This window comes from Cyclopterus lumpus, chromosome 7 (genome assembly GCF_009769545.1).
Source record: "Cyclopterus lumpus isolate fCycLum1 chromosome 7, fCycLum1.pri, whole genome shotgun sequence".
Lineage (NCBI taxonomy): Eukaryota > Metazoa > Chordata > Actinopteri > Perciformes > Cyclopteridae > Cyclopterus > Cyclopterus lumpus.
In genome coordinates, this window is record NC_046972.1 from 18,617,980 (window position 1) to 18,638,336 (window position 20,357).

Below are 20,357 nucleotides of genomic sequence, written 5' to 3' on the forward strand. Positions count from 1 at the left end.
AGTACGGGGAGAGAAATAGTTTGTAACGCTTTCAGAATTACGTGCAATGTTTTGTGCTGCGGCGGTGAAGTGGAAAATATCAAGAATCTAGAAGATAATCTTCACTAGATGAAGATTTTAGGCTGCGGCATAGAGCTGACGTTGCCTATGCGACGGACACATTTGAGGGTGTTATTAGATAGAGCACATTTCAGTTTGTATAATCTGTCAGGCTTTCAGCAGTAGTGGAGAGAAGTTGTGTACATTTACTCAAGTACTTAGTCTAAATTACATTTTTAGTATTTTTATTTTATGCTACTTTATACTTTTATTCCACGACATGTCTGAGGGAAATATTGTACTTTGTACTTTCCTACATCTATAATAGTTACTAGGTATTTTTAAAATGTTCCATAACAATGAGTATTTATTAAATGAGTCATATTTTGAATGCAGGACTTTTACATCTAACATAGTATTTTTTGTACACTGTGTAATTGATACTTTTACTTCAGTAAAACATTTAAGGTAAAGTATTTCTTCCGCCATTAATGTGATTTGGGGTTTGAATATCCCAATTCCGACTTTCTAATATAGCCTTAATAACCATAGGCAAACATTTTTTCACACTTTATTGTTATTGCCTTTTCATCATAGACAGAATACTTACATAGAAAAAGGGACAACAACAACATAAATAAGGACCTGGACCTCAAAAGCAGACACATATTCAGGGTTTGTTGTCTTATTATTGACACATAAACATTGTCTATTTCTCCCACTTCTCACGACATCTCTCCTCTTGTTCTTATCCTGTGAGTTAACAGTTCCATATTACCGAAGTGGAGTAACATACATGACTTAGGTATAGCATATATAGCCCAGAATTTTGACTATAACCATATAGACATTTACCCCAAACTGTACAGTTTCAGGACGTATTCAAAATTCATGGGAATGGTCTACATTTACTGCCCCACATTTCCTCCAACATTGTTTAATAGACAGATATTTGCTTGTATTTTGGGGGGTAATAAATAATCTAATTGCATTCTCCCAACAATGTTCTCTCCAAGTACGGGAGGATTTTGAAGACCACACCAAGTTCTTTTTCCCATTTCAGTTTGACATACAATGTTGTATTTTCTACTTTTTCCATCAGATGTTGATATGGTTATATATTTCTTTAAATTGTAAACTTCAATTATAGTTCTAATTATTCCATTGCTATCCAGGTTAACTTTGTGCTTTATTTCTCTGTCTGCTTTTTTCATTAGCATACTGTTTGCACATTTGGACACAAAAGAAGCTCAATCTCTCATGTGCTAAATTATGCTGAATCCATGACTGTTAATAAAGTTTGAGGCTATAATACGATTATAAATTAAAATGTAACAAAATGATGTATTTATATAAAAGAGGTTGTTAATAAATATGTATTGCACTACAACAGTGATAAAAATTAAGACATAGTTTTAACATCAACTTTCACATCACTTAGAACTGTATGGTGTCTAGTTTTTTCAGCGGACGTGCTCACAGCCTTGGAACATTCTCCTCGCTGTGCATGGAAGTGTGTGTGCGTGTGTGTGTTTTTGTGTGTACGTGTATGCTCTATGCGTGTGTGTGTGTGTGTGTGTGTGTGTGTGTGTGTGTGTGTGTGTGTGTGTGTGTGTAAGCTGCCTCCTCTCGTGCTGTCGACGACGACTGCCACCGAGTCTGACCGTGAGCAAACGGGAATAAAAAAACACTCCGGGCGAACCGTAACACGGCGATACTTCTTCCTGTGACCCGTCCAGTACGAGCTACCAGCGGGTCGGTCCAAAAACGATGAGCCAGCCTCGGCCGGACGAGTTCAAGCCTCCTCCGGAGTGCCCGGTCTTCGAACCAAGCTGGGAAGAATTCAGAGATCCGTTTTCCTTCATCAATAAGATCCGTCCCATCGCCGAAAAAACGGGCATCTGCAAAGTCCGCCCGCCTCCGGTGAGTGCGATTAATACAATTAAAAAAACAAACCTTTTAACCGTGAAGCCGTTGAGTAGATGGACCAAGCCGATGGGATTTAAAGGGACTTTTCAACATGGCGGATACAACGTTAACGGCTGCGCTCATTCTTTGTGCTGCTCGCCGCTAGCCAGCTCCCATTTCTGGTTATTAACGCCACTGCGGTTCCGTTTTTTGGGGGCTCGGTTTGAAGCTCGCTGGCTTTAATAATGACGTGTCGGTGTATTAAAAGTGCATTTTTATTCCGGGTTCGCCGTGTGTCAACAAAGCGTCGGTGCTCTGCTCACTGAGCCACTTAGCTAGCTAGGCTAACGCTAGCTAGAAGCTCAACAGCCAACCTGTCATAATTTAGCTCACGGCTTTGACGTTATGTGGCGATGCGGAAGCCATTCCTCCTTCTTCTGCGTAGAAGATGGTGATGGTAATAAGATAAACGTGGATGTTAGCACTTGTTATTACCCATTGGCCCCCTTTTTTTAATGTCCTCGCATGCATCCAGTTTAGGTTAATTATGGATTATTTGTTGAAGAGCATCATGATGCAGTTGGGTCGTTTCCATCCATCACTACTCGACCCACTGGCAGTTTCTAATGAAAATCTGTAGCAGTGTGTGTGTTTATGTCACGGGTCAGGCTAAATAAATCATCCCTTTAATGGGTTGGTTGTCATAATTTGCCACATGATGGGACAAGAGGTACACTGGGTTATTTAAATATAAAGTCCACTACCATTGTTAAATAACAAGTTTTGACACTTGAAGTTGTTATTCAATGTGTCATATTATACAACTGGGCAGAGGTGTTGCATGTTGGTATAATATCAGTGTCTTGTCAGATAACCACTGTTCATGTATGAGCCTGTGTTGTAGGGTGTTGTCCTCCATGTTGCCTTTGTGGTAAGCTGGGCTGGTGAGTGAGTCTTCCATCTGGCCATTTTGTGTGCCAGCGGGGGATGTTGGCTCTTGATTTTAAACAAGAACTTGGGTCTCTGCTTATACAATACTATGTTTTTGTTGTGTATACAAGGTTGTATTGACACAAATATTGATCCGCGTTGTGAGTTATAAACTGAAAAAGATCACTGTGTTCTTTCTATTAGAGCAAGGCCTCGCTTTTCTGCCAAACTTGATTCTAACATTAGTTTAGTAATCTGCATCCGGTGTAGCAGATTATTAAACCACCTCTTTTATCTGCCTAATTTAAGTGACCATGAGTAAAGGATATAGAAATTACTGGAATTTGATTCCATGCAATTGTAATAAGAGGACCATCTGCAAAGCAAACACAAATATACTTATCAATTTAGCATCTCAATAAAAGAATAATAATCAACGCCGCATAAATATCCAGGCTATGTTTTATTACGACCTTCATGTGCCATTGTATGTATTTCTGCTTTTTAGGGTTGGCAACCTCCATTTGCTTGCAACGTTGACAAACTTCACTTTGTTCCTCGGATCCAGAGACTCAATGAACTGGAGGTGAGTTTTGTTAATCTGATTTATATACCCGTGAATATCTAACCACATCTGTTTGTGTGTCAGCACTCTAAAAGTGTACGTTTTAATGGCACGTTTTTACATTGTTTATTTAATTAATCGGCCTATACAGGCTACACTGATGATAACAAAGGGCATGTTATGAATACCTTGTAATGATATTGTAATAATGCAATTTAGACTGGAAATTACAATTCATAATTGCTATTTAACCCAAACTTTACAACTATTTATTTGAAACAGTAGGACACACTATCCTGTTCTTGAATATAAATTCAGCTTCTTTGGATTTTTATTTGATTGCCTTGGTTTGAAAGCCTTGACTCCTGTGTCTTTGAAGATTAATTAATTTCTGACTGACTATCATTTCGTATATCTTATCCAGGCACAGACCAGAGTCAAGCTCAATTTCTTGGACCAGATTGCCAAATTCTGGGATTTGCAGGGATGTGCCCTGAAGATTCCTCATGTGGAGCGAAAGATTTTGGATTTATATAAGCTAAACAAGGTTAATAATTGACAACATTGCCAATTATTTTTAAATATACGTTGCAATCAAACAACTTGCCCCATTCATGTAACTCACTGTCGTTTCAGCTGGTAGCAGATGAGGGTGGATTTGACCTTGTCTGCCAGGAGAGGCAATGGACAAAGATTGCACTACAAATGGGGTTTGCCCCTGGCAAAGCTGTTGGCTCACACCTGCGAGGGCATTATGAGAAAATTCTTTATCCCTACAATCTGTTTCAGAGTGGAGCAAACCTGCTGGTGAGTTGGACACGTGCATCATTATGACGGCATATCTTGTTCCTGCTGATGCTCACGAAGAGAAGCTGTCATACAACTGTGTGTGGCTCATCTGTAAACAAAACCCTAATAAATAAATAAATATAAACAGATGCATATGCATGTTCTGACTATATTTTATGTTAATTATAGATGAAAGTTGTTTTTTTTACAGTATTTTTCTTTGGCGAAGTTAACTAATATGCGTGAATTCACAAGTAATTTATCTGGTGTCTAGTTTTGTAATTTAACAGCTTTTGCACCCAAATATTCCATAACATGTTTCAACAGAGCTTATGAAAGTCATTGGATTGGTACTGGGTGACCTCTTTAAGAGGTCATTTTACATGTTTTTAATTACCCAATTACCCTTTCTTGCCTCAGGCACCAGAGCCAGCTTCCAAACAGAAGCATTTGGAGGCTGATCCTGAACATGAAAAGGTATGTTTGTGTTATGGTTAAAAGCCACTCGCCCTCACAATTAAGAACAATGCATGTTTATCTACATCTGGACTGTATGTCCAGCTTATTGCTTATTTTCCAGGCATGGTAATGTGTATTAACCATTCTTAAAACAGTTATTACCTGGTTTTACAGCAAAAAGGATATCCTCAAACAAATGACGTTCCAGCTCTAAGAGTTACTCTACACTTAATATGCATCTTGGGACAAATACCCCTCAAAAATATTTTGTTTGTCACAGGCAACAGTCACTTTGCTGCTTATTATTTATCAGTTCAAGTATTGTTATTGTCTGTCTCCTATTCTAAACAAATGCAACTATAATTAAACTCAACAGGCAGCTTCTTCTTGAATGTCCGGTATTGTTTACATGTTCACTCTTGCCGCAGCTCAAATCTGTTTTTTGTTTTCTGATTTGGCATGTTCCTCCTTAGTTTCTGTGCCCCCCGTTTTGGGGTGACAAACTAACTAAACATCTCCTTCCTTCTTTGTCTAAAACTGAGTTAAATACTACTATCTTTTAAGTTGTATATCCCAGTCTTTGAACCACGTTTGGTAGCTGCTGATTCTTCCTAATACCTCATTTATCACAGTTTGTAAACGGAAGTAATACATATGTAAAGAGATCTCCTTTTAAACTGCAAGCTGTGGTACACTCACACTTCCTGATTTAGACAATGAAATACATAATTTCGGTGTTTTGGTAGCCATATTAAGATTTAATATTCCATTCATAACCTACAGGTAATTCAAATTTTTTTTAACAGCCAGTGAGCTGTGGTTTTAACTGGCATGCTATTTCCTTCATTGTGTTCAGAAGGCAATCCACCCAATGGAGAACACAGAAAGCATAGATAGCATGGACACCAAGGACACCAAGCTGCAGGACCAGGCTCAGAGGACGACTGCCCAGACGCCCGACACTAGCCCCACTGCTCGCAGAGCAAAGCGCATGAAGTGTGAGGTGGGTGTTGTTTGAGAGAGCCACAAACACCTGACTAAAACTGTCCTGAAACAAAGCAGCACAGACTTTGCTCGTCACTAATCTCCACATATTTACACATCGTGATTTTAGTAGTTTTAAGTTGCCTGCCCTTTAATTTCTCACTCTTTCTGTAGGCCATCTGTGTGAAGACAGAACCAGGTGAGCCCGGTGACAACAAGCCGAACCTGAGGCGGAGGATGGGATCGTTTGTCGTCAAGCAAGAACCAGGTCAGGTTCCACATCCCCTAATAACATTTACAATAATAATGAACATCAGTTAAACTATCCCTATTTACCTTATTATTAATAATATTAATACATTAATAATATAATGTATTCACAAGCAGTATATAAACACTTCACAAATAGTTTATAGCACACTAAAGTTTAGTTATAAGCAGACATGAGGGTTCAGTCATGTATTTTTCAACAACTTTGAGTCCTCCTGTGGGCGATCATAACAGTTGGTTTGAATTTAAAATTACATAGTACAAGAAGGGAAGGATAAAAGAAAAACGACCCCAACCTAGACGCTCAAAACAAAACCTGGGATCCTACATTATGTTGGTAACAAAAATCTGTAAAAAGCATCAGACTCTTTTTGTTCTCTTCCCCAAATATTGAATGAGAGGCTGCCAGATGGCATCTAATTAGTCCACTTGATTACTTCAAATATATCGGTTCATTAGAGGTGTGAATTGTTGCTCGCCTCGCAATTCAATTTAAATGCAAAACAATTCTCCCTCAATTAAAAATATTATTACACATTGCTACTTTTTCATCAATTAATACAATCAGTCAGTTTAATCTGAACTCTAAATCTATAAATCTGTCCACAACAGTCTATAATATATAAAAATCTTCATCTTTTCAATACCACTATCTGGGTGAGCCACCACAGTACATAAACATCCTAAAAACATCTACATAAATAAGGCGTTCACATAGTTCTAAGACAGAGCTCTGAACTGTGGGTCAGTGGTTAGCAGGTCCGTCTTTCAATCAGAGGATCAACGGTTCAATCCCCACCTCCGCTAGCCCTAGTCGATGTGTCCTTGAGCAAGACACCCCCCCGTAGCTGTGTCCATGGTGTATGAATGTAAGTCGCTTTGGATAAAAGCTTTAGCGAAATGAAATGTGATGAATGCCGATGGCAATTTACACTGCATGAGTTAGCCTATTGTCGTGCCGGCTTTGTCTTATTCATAGCTCTTCTACTCTTACTTGGTTTGAGTCACTGCATCCCCCGGCATGGTTATAACACCACGGTGGAATTTCAGCCTGCATACATGTTTTTTTATAGCCCAACATTATTCACAACAGAGTAGCTAATATTGGTAGGGAGAGCAACAAGCTAGGTGTATGTGTGCGTGTGCGTGTGTGAGAGAGAGAGCGTGTGTGTGTGAGCGACGCCCTTGTTGAAACACAAAAGATCAAAGGAGAGGAGAGATAAAAGTGCGTCAGTAAATGACAGCACAATGCAGTAGAGATTCAAACTGAGCTGGATTAAAACCAAAGCCTTGATTATTGACTGTCACTGCATCGATGCAGAATCGTTCACGTCTGCATCGTGATGCGTCTTAGAATAAAGAAATTTCCGCACCTCTATCGTACATTAATAAACACTTATAAATGTCCTTGAAACAAGTTTTACATTTAGTGACGGTGTTAGTAATGTTTCTTGTTGTCTCGCAGAAAAAGAGATTCCAATTCCAGTGAAACAGGAACCAGTTGAAACTAAAGAACCAATAGTTGAAGCTGACAAATACAAGTCACGGTACAAGAAAATCATCCCTCCTGTTCTTCCAAGTCCAGTAAGTAAAGATGTCTTTTATATCCTCTTTTGGATGAGATTTACCTGCATGTGATATCAATGTGTAATGCATCATTGGGAGTCAAATCACTTTCCCTTATACCTTTGCTGGAAAAAATGTATTTGTTTATCTATAGATTGTGTATAGAAACCCGATTAGTTGTGCTAATAATGCAGCTATTTTTGTCCCAGTTGTCGTGGCTCTGAAACAGATTCATTACAAACTCCTTTTTGTTTTCAGGTGGATCTGGTTGTGTGTCTGGTGTGTGGCAGCGGGGGAGATGAAGAACGCCTGTTGCTGTGTGACGGCTGTGACGACAGCTACCACACCTTCTGCCTCATCCCTCCTCTACCAGACATCCCCAAAGGAGACTGGAGGTGCCCCAAGTGCCTCGCTCAGGTGAGGATAAAGGCTGATCAAAGTGACTCAAATTGACTCTTGATTAATGAACTGTGCAAGTTCATCGATCCTATCCTGTCTACTAAAAGAGAGTTTATACAAATATTTATAACATTAATAGAATATAAGAATCTCCCCCAAACACATTTAACGTATTTGTTCACTGTCTTTTTTTCTTTTACCCACAGGAATGCAACAAGCCTCACGAGGCATTCGGCTTTGAACAAGCATACAGAGACTATTCCCTGCGTGCATTTGGACAAATGGCTGACGCATTCAAATCTGATTACTTCAACATGCCAGTTCATGTAAGTACAAACAGTTTCAGAGTAAATCTGTCGGTCTTTCAGTAAGTATTTATATATGTATATATTTATATTTATTTTTAATGTTGCTTCGTGTTTTCATTACAGATGGTACCCACAGAGCTGGTGGAGAAAGAGTTCTGGCGTTTGGTGGGAGCCATCGAGGAGGATGTTACTGTAGAATATGGAGCAGATATTGCCTCAAAGGAGTTTGGGAGCGGATTCCCCATTCCGAATGGAAAATTCAAAGTTTCTCCGGCTGATGAGGTAAACCAGTAAAGCAACTCAAATGAACTTCTATTTGGTGAATCCATCCATGCATTTTATGGTTATCTGGGTCCAGGTCACACTTGATTATATCATGAGGAAATTGTTGTTATCTACTGCTGGGGACTAAGTATTTAGGATAATAAATAATTCTATTCTATATTATCCTGACCGTATGATCAAGAGACGGGTATTACATTGCATTCTATGTGGTGTTGAAAGGTCTTAAATCGAACTTAAAGATTAAACTTGCAGTTGTATCTGACTATATGCGATAGTATGAGTCTAATTTACAATCAAGGGTTGTAAACAGTTTATTCCTGTATTATTAAACTCTGCATGTCGTCGGTCTTTCAGAAATACCTGAAGTGTGGCTGGAACCTCAACAACCTGGCGATGATGAACCCTTCTGTACTGACTCATGTGACAGCTGACATCTGTGGGATGACGCTGCCGTGGCTTTATGTTGGCATGTGCTTCTCCTCCTTCTGCTGGCACATTGAGGATCACTGGAGCTACTCCATCAACTACCTGCACTGGTACTTCAGACTTTAGGGATTGTCTTGATAAGAGCAAATAGAATATTCATCGTTGCTTGTGATGGTTAATATCTGGTCTAGACTTTGTTATTTTTGTTTAATTTTAAACTTAATCTTCTGTTTATCTTGTTCACTACTTAGGGGGGAGCCCAAAACCTGGTATGGAGCTCCTGGTTTTGCTGCAGAACAGCTGGAGGAGGTGATGAGGAAACTGGCTCCAGAGCTGTTTGAGTCTCAGCCTGATCTATTGCACCAGCTGGTCACCATCATGAACCCCAACACCCTGATGGCCCACGGAGTCCCAGTACGTATTTATGGAGCTTCTTGACATGCACTGACCTTCTTTCTTTTATCCGCACTAATGCACCGCAAACAAGCAGCTGGCCTTTTTTAACAGGAACGTAAATGATCTTCTTTTGTCTCTGCCGTCCTTCAGATTTACAGAACAAACCAGTGTGCTGGTGAGTTTGTCATCACGTTTCCCAGAGCCTACCACAGTGGCTTCAATCAGGGCTTCAACTTCGCTGAGGCGGTCAACTTCTGCACTGTAGACTGGGTAGGTATCAGTTCATACCTTGCTGTTTGTAAAAGTAATCAAAATACTTCCTCAAGCATAATTGTGTAAAATAGCAGCTCTTTTAAAAGCTGGAGAACTTTATTTTTAGTCATGACTGATTACACAACATATTACAATTGCTAAACTAAGATGTAGCCAACAAAGTACTGGTGTGAGTTATCTTTTTAATGTATATAATAATATAACATGTAGAGACAAAAAGGACTGGCTCCGAAGGGTTTTATTTCACACATTTTATTTTAATTAACGATTGATTTTAAGGGGGTTCTGGACAGGTTTTTTGGGGTCGCTTGCCAATCGCTGAAAGGCCCATTTGAAGACTTCTATTTATCGTTGTTGCATTTAATTATTCTAAACAACATTGTATTAAGTATTAAAATGAGGAGATAAGAGAGTATCATGATTTGACGAACTGTTTATTTATTGGCAGGCAACATGTGCAACATATTCAACTCGTACGTTTTTTTTATGAAGAGATGCTGCTATACTGCTTTAAAGTAAATCCCTCACTACACCGGCTTTGCTTTTTAACACTGAACCAAACAAAGCCGGCAATTCTTTCCCCAGTTGTGATTTGAGATGGCATGCCGGGATGATGAGTAGCGTCTAGTGTATGTGTGTGTGTATTTCTGCCATGCGGCATGTCCCTTTTACACAGAAGTCGTTTTGGCTCTGTAACAGGCTTAACGGCGAACAACTCATGTGATGTATTTTCTGTGTGTATTGTACACCACATGTATGCACTGTCCTTGCAACCCATTTCATTGTTCTCTATATCAACAGATGCCTCTTGGCAGGCAGTGTGTTGACCACTATCGTATGCTGCGCCGGTACAATGTGTTCTCCCATGATGAGATGGTGTGCAACATGGCTTCAAAAGCAAGCACGCTCGACGTTGTCCTGGCATCAGCTGTCCACAAGGACATGGTCAGCATGTTACAAGAAGAGCAGAAACAAAGAGAGAAGGGGAAGAAAATGGTAAGATAGGCTCTTTTCTTAATTACCAATACACTGTTAAACTGACTAGATTGTTTCTTCATGAGTGTTGAACTTAAGTTGTTTAATTTAATACATATAATAGTGAGTCACTTTTACTGTGTGTTTTGTTGATAGCAATGCAAGGCTTTCGATTACATGTTAAATACACTGTTGAGCTATATATTTAATACAAGCTCATGGTGTCAATTAACAAACAAGCTCATGGTGTCGAGTTACTTTGACCGTCTTTGTTGTTGTCTTACACCTTCAGGGGATGGTGCTTACCAAGGAGGCAAAATACGATCACCTCCAGGATGACGAGCGACAGTGTGCCAGGTGCAGGACCACCTGCTACCTGTCTGCTGTCACCTGTTCCTGCAGCCCAGGAGTACTGGTCTGTCTGCACCACATCAACGACCTCTGCTCCTGTCCCATCACCAACTACACACTGAAGTAAGTCCCCCTGGAGCTGATTAAGAGGTAGCAGTGAACTGGCTTTGGACACAGTGATCAGAGCACACCTGTTAGTTTTGTAAATGTAATTAATACTTAACGTCAGTAAAAATGTATTTCATCACAGACTACCCTGGGCCTCTTGAAGTAGATTTCGGTGTCTTGTTATTACCTTTAGCTCATAAATGAGGTGTTTCCGTTTCCTCCTGCAGTCTCAGGTACACACTGGACGAGCTGTTCCCCATGATGAATGCAGTGAAGCAGCGAGCTGAACTGTATGATGAATGGGCCTCCCTCGTGAAAGAGACTCTTGAGGCTAAACTAGAAAAGAAGAAAGGTAAGCAGCAAGAGCAAATATGAAAACAAAAAAGCATTAAAGCAGCTTATCAGTGATTTTGCATGTTTATAAATACTCCATACGCCATATTTGAGCTTTTGTAACATTGCTGGTATGGTTTTTCTACGCTAATGTTACAAAAAGCAATCCCTGTGTCTAAAAATGATTTATTTAAAAAGAGTTGTTATTTATGTGTGTTTTATGTTCTCTAATCTGTGAGCGTTGCCCTATGTGTAAGACGGTGATTAACCAGGTGTTCTCTCCTCAGGCTTGCAAATCTTTCGCTCCCTTCTTGCTCAATCGGAGTCCAAGGTGTTCCCGGACAACGACATGCTGCGTCGGCTACGTCTGGTCACACAAGATGCAGAGAAGTGCTCCTCGGTGGCACAGCAGCTATTGAATGGCAAGAGGCAGACCAGGTAGCGCTCATACACTCTACAACATCAGATTCATAGATTAGCTGTATTCGCATTTCTCTTCTTGTTTTCTTATGTCAGGAAGTAGAATCGGTGCCTTTTTAATGGGGTTCATTTCTTTTAACTGATTGCACACTCTTTCCTAGGTATCGGTTTGGAAGTGGAAAATCATGCAGCCAGCTGAGTGTGGAGGAGCTGAGTTCATTTGTGAGGCAGCTGTATAACCTCTCCTGCAGTCTCCCTCAAGCTCCCATGTTGAAGGTAGGATAAATTAATCCATTAATAACATACATTCAAATTGAATCTGGGCAGACACTGTGCTTTTTGATTAATTGTGTATGGTGACACAACTTACATTACACATTTTAATCTGCACGGACAAAAACTGTGACTTTTATGCGCACGCTGTACAAATCAACTGACCGACCACAACATGTCTGCTCACAGTGAATGTTAGCGAGGAACAACTACGGAAGCCTCATTTTACCTTAAAATTAACTTCTGAATACATTCTACGCAGTACAAGGACTGTGGAGGTTGTTGCTTACATTGAAAGCACATTAGGAACGGATCTCTCCAGTTCCTAATGTGAGGAGAAATGATTACAGCAAGCAAACCTGTCAATGTCAAACCCATTTTATTGATTGTGATTTGACTTCCTGTATGTTTGAATCAATGTCCTTTCTTTAGGAACTCTTGAATCGCATTGAAGACTTCCAACAGCACAGTGAGAAGGTCCTGGCAGATGAAGTTCCCAGCGTCGCTGAGATCCAGAGCCTGCTAGACGTCAGCTTTGACTTTGACGTAGAGTTGCCTGAGCTGCCCCGCCTGAGAGTGAGGCTGGAGCAGGCACGCTGGCTGGAGGGGGCGCAGCAGGCCAGCACTCAGCCTACCACCCGGACTCTGGAGACCATGAGGAGGCTCATCGACCAGGGAGTCGGCCTGGTGCCTCATCCATCTGTGGAGAAAGCCATGGCGCGCCTGCAGGAGCTGCTCACGGTATCCGAGCACTGGGAGGACAAGGCGAGCAGTCTTCTCAAAGCCAGGTGAGGACAGCACCGACGGATCCATGACTATGTTAGCGTTTAAGCCACAAGGTGGAAAAAACATCCAAAAGATCACCAAGAAGATGTGATAGGTTGCTCTGGTAATACCTGTCACTTTATGTCCAGGTATTTGCACTGATTGTACGTGAATTATGTAACATTACATCGGTGCTCCTGATTTTGCTTCATTTTAATTACAGCTAGTGCAAAATGCTGCCGCTAGAATATTCAACAAGACCAACAAAAAGTGAGCACTCATTTAGTTCTGCCCTCATTCCATTGGTACTCATTGCTGTTCAGTATTAACTGTCACAAGTGCTTTTCAAAGGCTTTAATGGCATGGCTGTCAGCAATGTGCATCTCCCCATTATCAGAAAAACTAATTTCAAGTCAGGTGTAGTCAAGTGTTATGTTCCCTCACCATGCTTAGTTTACTGCAGCTTTGAATTTAGATTTCACAGTATTGAAAATATGGTTTAATAAAGTTTTCTAGTGTGTTGACCAAGTTGTTTGACACTTCTTTTGGATTTTGTATTCCATCTAAAGAGTCTGATAAAAATGTGCTGATAAAAATGTGCTTACAGGATGTTTTGAACATGTTGGTTGGAAAAATATTTCAGAATGCTTCCTGCGAAGATGTCGGAAGAAAATGCCAAGACAGTTGTCATAGAGAGTAATTCATTTGGAGGTGATGCAGTTTTTTTTTTACCTACAGTATGTCATTTGTGTTTTACTGCCCATCAGACCACCACACTCCATAGAGACTCTTAGTGCTGCAGCTGAGAAGACGTCTAGCATCCCCGCTTACCTCCCGAACTGTCGCCTTCTAAAAGACACTGTCAGAAAAGCCAGAGAGTGGCTTCAAGAAGCTGAGGAGCTTCAGGTTAGGACACACTCAACATTGCATGACTTTAGTGGGGGTTTAATGGATAACTATTCTCTCTGTTGGTTGATTTGAATCTGATTGTAATATTGAAATCGCTTTCTTTTTTTCAGGACGGTGATTGCACACCGATGATGGACAGCCTCTCTGACATGGTACTACGAGGACAAGCCATTCAAGTCCGCCTCGAGCCTTTAGAACGGCTGGAGTCTTTAATGATAGAAGTGCAAGAATGGAGAGAATCGGCATCGACAACCTTCCTTCAGAGAGACACGCCCTTTACCTTACTGGAGGTAAAATTGCTCTTTTAAAATGTCAATTTAGGCATTCGACAGCGCAGAAGCTTGAGAAGGACTGCCTGGTTAACATATAATATTTAGGAGCCATGACTAAATTTCTTTCTTTTATTTAATAAGAGAAACAGAATATGTATATGTAAATATTTAATAGAAAACAACGAATTCATGAATTAGGAAGTATAGGAGTACGTTTTTTAATCAAGGCAGAGGACATAATGGGTGTTTAAAAGACTGCCTTCCCCCTTCATTCTCTCGCTTTTGTCCTTGTTTTCTGTGTTGAGAGACAAATTCAGTAAGAAATTAAAGGTATCATTAAATATTCATTTTAAATCAATTGCTAATACAGGCATTCATAAACATGTTATGAACTACAAAGGTAGCCCTCTCCTACCTCACTAACCTCCTGCACCATCGGTCCAAGTCCCGGGCCTGGGGTACAGGGGCACAGGGGTACAGGGGTGCATCAGCAGGACCTCTGAATCCCTCTGGAACCTTCTCCCAGACACCTTGGACAATATTCCTCAGTCCTCTCTTTTAAAACCACAAGCATAACCCACCTATATAAATCTGTGATTCAGTAGTACCACTCCCTTATCTGTTGTTGTTGTTGTTGTAACTTTGCACTCCTGGCACACAAATAAAACACTGTTTTGTCAATCACAGGTCCTGTGTCCAAGATGTGAAGTTGGTAATGTAGGTTCTCCAAAGAGAAAGGCCAAGAAAGGAAAAGAATCGCCGAGAAGTAACAAAAAGAAACCGCCACGGCTGAACACTCTCAGTGACGTGGAAAAAGCTCTTTCAGAAACCAGAGATTCTACCTCTGCAGTAAGTGTCGTCATTCCAAGATAAATGAGACTGTGAACCCTCACTATCAGGAGATGTACTGACTGTCTGTTTTATTCACCAGATGGCAACTCTGGAGGAGCTGCGGGAGAGGGAGATGGAGGCTTTCTCTAATCTAAGGGCAGCAAATGAGTCAAAGCTCCTTCCTACAGCAGACTGCATGGACCTGAAGGTGTGCGTCTGTCAGAAGGCGCCCATGGGTGCGATGTCACAGTGTGAACTCTGCAGAAATGCTTTCCACAGCGTGTGTGTCAGAGACCCATCGGACTCCTGCGAAACACAGCCGTGGCTTTGTCCGCAGTGCCAGCGATCGGAGAAGCCCCCCTTGAACAAAGCCGTCTCTCTGCTAGCATCTCTGCGGCGCATTGGGGTGCGCCTGCCAGAGGGCGACGCGCTGCACTATCTGGTCGAGAGGACGGTTAACTGGCAGCACCGAGCACAGGAGATCTCGCAGTATTTTAACCTACCAGAACTGGAAGAGAGACCTGGAACTCCTCCCACTTTAACTCGTTGGGCATCGGGCAGCCATGATGCTCACAACAACACTCAGGTCACTCTTCATCTCACTCTTCATCTGAACAAAGTTTTTATGTGCAAATGTTAAGTTTGGGGTTTGATGTTTTTCATACAGGCTCCATGTTTGACTCCAGAGTGGAATAGGACAAGCCATACTCAGACTGTCTTCTACACCGAGCAGAGATGCATCCCGCTGCAGGGTCAGTGCCATCTCATTTTAAACTGCAGAGTCATGGGTTGTTATCGATTATTGTTTATGTTTATGTTCTGGGTGTTTTTCTGTGAGACAGGCCTGAGTCATGATCTCGAGGAGCTGATGGTGGAGGGGCTCCTGCTGCAGGTGTGTCTGCCAGAGGTGCAGAGCCTCTTCCACGTTTTATTGGACAGAGCCAGCAGCCAGCACACCAACCGATGCATGTCACCGCCGCAGGACGAGTCCACAGACTGTAACAAACACATGCAGTTTAACTCTCAGGGAACAAATCTGCCACTGAACCAGGTACAACCTCTTCCCACCAAATGAATCGATTTAAATCACTCCTAAAAGCTGCCTCAATATCCATTTTAATTGTTATTTTTAGGACGGCGTCAATGGTGTGAGGGAAACTATGATTGACTCAGAAAAGAAAGCAAAGCGGCATCTGGAGAGGGAAGGATTAAATGCAGAGCACAGAGGGAAGGACAAAAAGCACTCCCATAAAAGACAGAAGATGAATAAAAAGAGGCCAGCCTCGACCTCGTCCTCTCCACGCTCTGATTTCTCTCAGTCTGATGACTCTGATGAGGAAATGGCTGTGTGTCCGGCAGAGAGGTGTCAGCTGCCGGAGGGAGATGAGGTGAGAAAAACACTCGATAGATTATTCTCTCTGCAAAGGTCCGTTTTCCTTCTACTTCAGGAAGCAGAACGTTTAGAAGAAGTATCATGTAACGACAAATTGAGTTTAGCTGCAGAGGAAGACTTTTGCAATCGGACTCCGTGAATGTGAAGCGTATTTACTACATGTAGGTCACACACATAAAAGAATGCTGGTGAAGGAAAACCTACGTTTCTCTGTAAGAAATTCCTGGTGATGTTATTAACTTGGTTGTGTTTAGGAAAACATCTTTTGGTTACAGTATCCATCCACCCTGACCTTATTTGTGATGTGTCAAAAACAAATGGATGTATTGACAATTCAGTTTCGTAGACCAGGCTGAACTGACCCATGCTTAGTATAAAACTCCCCTTGTGTTTGCTTTTTGAGCTGCAGGAGAAGGATGTTCACAAAAAGAGGTAATTTTGTACTAAAAGGGTTATTAAGATATCCACTGAAGCCTTCTACTTAATTTAAGAGGACTGTAGATACACTCTAAAGCATGATAGAATGTGTAATTTGAATGGCCAGTATGAACAAAACTAATGATAACAATATTCTCAGTGTACATGTGGGCATGTTAGTGATGTTAAATATAAGACAGACTTCCTCTTAAGATCAAAAAGAAATGTGGTGCTTAATCTAAATAAAGAACTAGAGCACACTTGTTTTATTAAATAAAGTGGTTATAATCAATAGTTGTAATGTATTTTGAAGGATCACATGACTACTTGTGTGTGAAAGGTGTTGCTCACACTGAACTCACCTGGCTGCAGTTCCCCTCAGCTCCATAGAAGGTTTCAGTGCATTGACATTCATTATTTTGGTTTTCTGGCTCCGTAACTTTACTAAGTTACTAAAAAATCTCTTTAAACACGCTGTCCACTTCCTGCTCAGCACCAAACCGCTGACAGTTGACAACTAGCCAGTGAACATAATGCAGCACTTTGCAGCTGAAAAGCCTGACAATTCACTAAGAGAAATGTACATTACATTCATTAGGTGGACAGAAAAACAACTCTAAATGAATTATGTTACTTTGTATCTCAGTGGCCAAACAATGAATGAATGCAGGTGTAATGTTAAATCGTGTTCCGTCTTGGTTAAAACACTGTGTGTGTGTTTGCCTGCAGGTGAATTGGGTCCAGTGTGACGGCAGCTGTAACCAGTGGTTCCACCAAGTCTGCGTCGGTGTCACAGCAGAGATGGCAGAGAAGGAGGACTACATTTGTGTCAGGTGTACACTGAAAGATGGACACATGAGAAAATGAAGAGAAAGTAAGGAGGTCTGTTTGTCATCAGTCCGTTTATTCGAGCCACCAGTCTGGATATGTCACTGATCCTAAGCCCCACCTCCTTCTGTCCAACCCTTTTGTAACAACGGTGCTATCTCCTCTTTGACTTGTTGTCCAGAACTATAATGTTTATTTTTTATTTTTACTATATATATATTTCTTTCTTTCTTCTTATGAATTGTTTGTGGTTGTCTCAATGAAAAAAAAATACACAGGATGTGAAGTGTGCTGCATGAGATTCCATATCATCAGCGCAAAGGAGTCTTTAGAACATTAAAGAGGTAAATCAAGGGGTAATATTATCTTCTCTGGAACCTCCTTGCATGTTGAACCAGAGCTAAGGGGAAGGGAGTCACGGTTTTTCATCCCCTATTCCCCCAAAAAATTACTATACGTTTCTTTAAAATCCAGTGTTTAGTACATGCATCTTAATATAATTATTCCCATTTTTTTGTAGAATAGGTTTATTTATCTGAGCAATAATTTGTGTCCGAATCGACTTAAATGGCTTGATCTCCGCTGAGATGTGTTGGTGCTTTAGCGATGGTGTGATGTACAGAGAGCGACACAGATGGATGGATTACATCTGTGGTGATGGGCGATGACATGTTACCACCACAGCATGTAATGCAGGTCACGTGGGGAGGATTTTAGGGTCGCTGAAGATGTTATAAGTTTATATTGTGGAATAAAGCCCTTTTTGTTCTATGGAGAAGTCCCATCATTTCACTTGAAAACATGGAAGAAAGAAACCACTAGATGTCCTCGTAAACATGGTTTGATATGGAACTCGTTTATTGTTCTTTGTATCTAGTGTACACCTGTTGGTAACCAAGTTCTGAACTACACAAATAAAAATGCCTAAAGGGGAGGGATCATTTACATGCAAAGACTTTGATTTCTTCCTGTGGGTGTCAACAGATCTGTACTGGATACTGACTGTATCCAAAAATATATGTAACGGCAATGATCATTTTAAAAAACAAATGTCAGGCTTCAACGTCTGTGAGTAGCTTGCGAAGAATGAATGTCTTTAAAAGGTGTCTTGCTGACTTCTTAATTTTTCCACTATAAATAAATCAAAATATAAGAAGCTCAAGCTCTGCTTGCTGTTATGACAACTGTTTAAGAACTCGGCTATTGTCCTGCTCTTTCAAATTGAACATAAGAACGAGGAGGACGCTAATGACAGCAGGTACAGCCAGGAGGAGATCCATAAATCTGTGACCATAAAGTATCAGATGATAAAAAAATTAATTAACTGCATCCTTCAGGCTGCGTGTTATCGAGCAGCTGAGACGGCCATTGAGTGCTGAAGAGCTGCAGAATGACATTATGATCAGCGCAAGTGGATCAGTCCAAGTGATTTCTAAATAATAATTATTCTGCTGTGTCACAGGTCAGAAGTGTATATGTTTCTTGTTACAGATAAGGGTTCATATTTCATAACACAAAGACAAACATTGAGCAACTGCATCAGGAACTGAAAAACACACTGAGCAAAGAAAGTGACGTGTTGGTGAGATTGAAGTGAGTCAAACACACCCTGACAACAGATGATGGCTTTTCCCTTTCATCAAAACAGCCTCCAAACAAACAATGGCATACAGTTTATGTAAAGTATGCCCCCGTGTTACAATGGGAATGGAAATTAAGCTGTCATTAATGAACCCAGTGTTACGAATGGACAAAGCAACTTTCATAATACAGCCCACACGTTTCCTTTCCTTATCCAACCGCTAGAAGTGAAGCTCGGGGAATAAAAACGTCTCATGTTAGAACAAATTAATTCACAGGAAGCTGTTGCCAACGCAGCCTTTTAAGGATTACTTCTACAAAGACAATTCAACACGTGTTTACCCCCTCGGGGTGGGGGTGGGGGTGGGGGTAATGAAAGCTTAGATCAGACACACTTTGTTTTTAAGGTAATCTGTAGTTTGTATAATGGGGTCGAAGGACAGCATATGTTCATAGCGTGTGTATGTCGACAGCACAGCACGGAAACAGGTGCTGTGTGCTTTTCGATTTAAATAATTTACGGCTGCCATATTATAAAATCCATATCTGCCGTTTATGACGATGACTGTGGTAACAGCTCTTTTAATTTGTTTGTTTTCAACAAGGGCAGGAACCTTTTGTTTCGAGTAACATGGCAGCACCGTCCCCAGGACACAGTACATCCCGTACATCCCCGTACAGTACATTTATTTACAGTCAGAAATCATGTGAGGACAAACTCCATATATAGCCAGTGTAATGAGGAAGATATGCAGTGAGAGTAACGCAATCTAATCCATGCAGTCACTAGGCTGTGACCAGCTGTCTGTCTTGCTCTTTCATGTGGGCCTCTGTCATGCCAACAGTAACAGAAACAAGACATGCACACAATGACATATGGAAATGATGAGTGGATGATCAACTGAAGAAAACATTTAGATACAACCAACAATGTGACACACCTACAGAAATGAAATGTGTCTCAGTGACAAAAGCAATGATAAGCGAAGTGAAACTCCAACTCTACTCATCTTGTATTAAGTCTGAACTATTTCACTCAAACGCCTCCACGTCGATCTCATGTTGGCACTAGAGAAAAAAGTCAGAGGATCACCAAAGTTATTCTGAGTCTTTGTCCAAGAACCGTGACATATTTGTACCAAATTGTATGCCAATCCACCCAGTACAGATATTGTATGTGTTTCACCCGACAATTGAACACTTTGACCTGGTGGTGGCGTGAGATGAAAAGTCAGGTGATCGACACAATCAGTAGGATTCATCCTCCGGGGACCACTAATGTCTTTACAGAACTTCATTGTAAT

General features: G+C 40.9%; 1 protein-coding gene across 1 annotated transcript; it reads left to right on the forward strand.

Annotated features, from left to right (window-relative positions):
- The first annotated feature begins 1,539 nt into the window (after positions 1–1,539).
- Positions 1,540–18,417, forward strand: kdm5bb (lysine (K)-specific demethylase 5Bb). The gene is made up of 28 exons (XM_034537721.1): positions 1,540–1,962; positions 3,386–3,463; positions 3,867–3,989; positions 4,079–4,249; positions 4,652–4,708; positions 5,547–5,693; positions 5,849–5,942; positions 7,410–7,528; positions 7,769–7,927; positions 8,116–8,235; positions 8,341–8,499; positions 8,857–9,038; positions 9,180–9,342; positions 9,475–9,594; positions 10,399–10,593; positions 10,865–11,046; positions 11,259–11,383; positions 11,652–11,802; positions 11,946–12,060; positions 12,490–12,845; positions 13,590–13,728; positions 13,842–14,021; positions 14,691–14,852; positions 14,935–15,420; positions 15,502–15,586; positions 15,677–15,885; positions 15,968–16,222; positions 17,374–18,417. The coding sequence occupies exons 1-28, from the start codon at positions 1,810–1,812 to the stop codon at positions 17,509–17,511; spliced, it is 4,623 nt and encodes a 1,540-aa protein (XP_034393612.1). The 5' UTR covers positions 1,540–1,809; the 3' UTR covers positions 17,512–18,417.
- Positions 18,418–20,357: the final 1,940 nt, after the last annotated feature.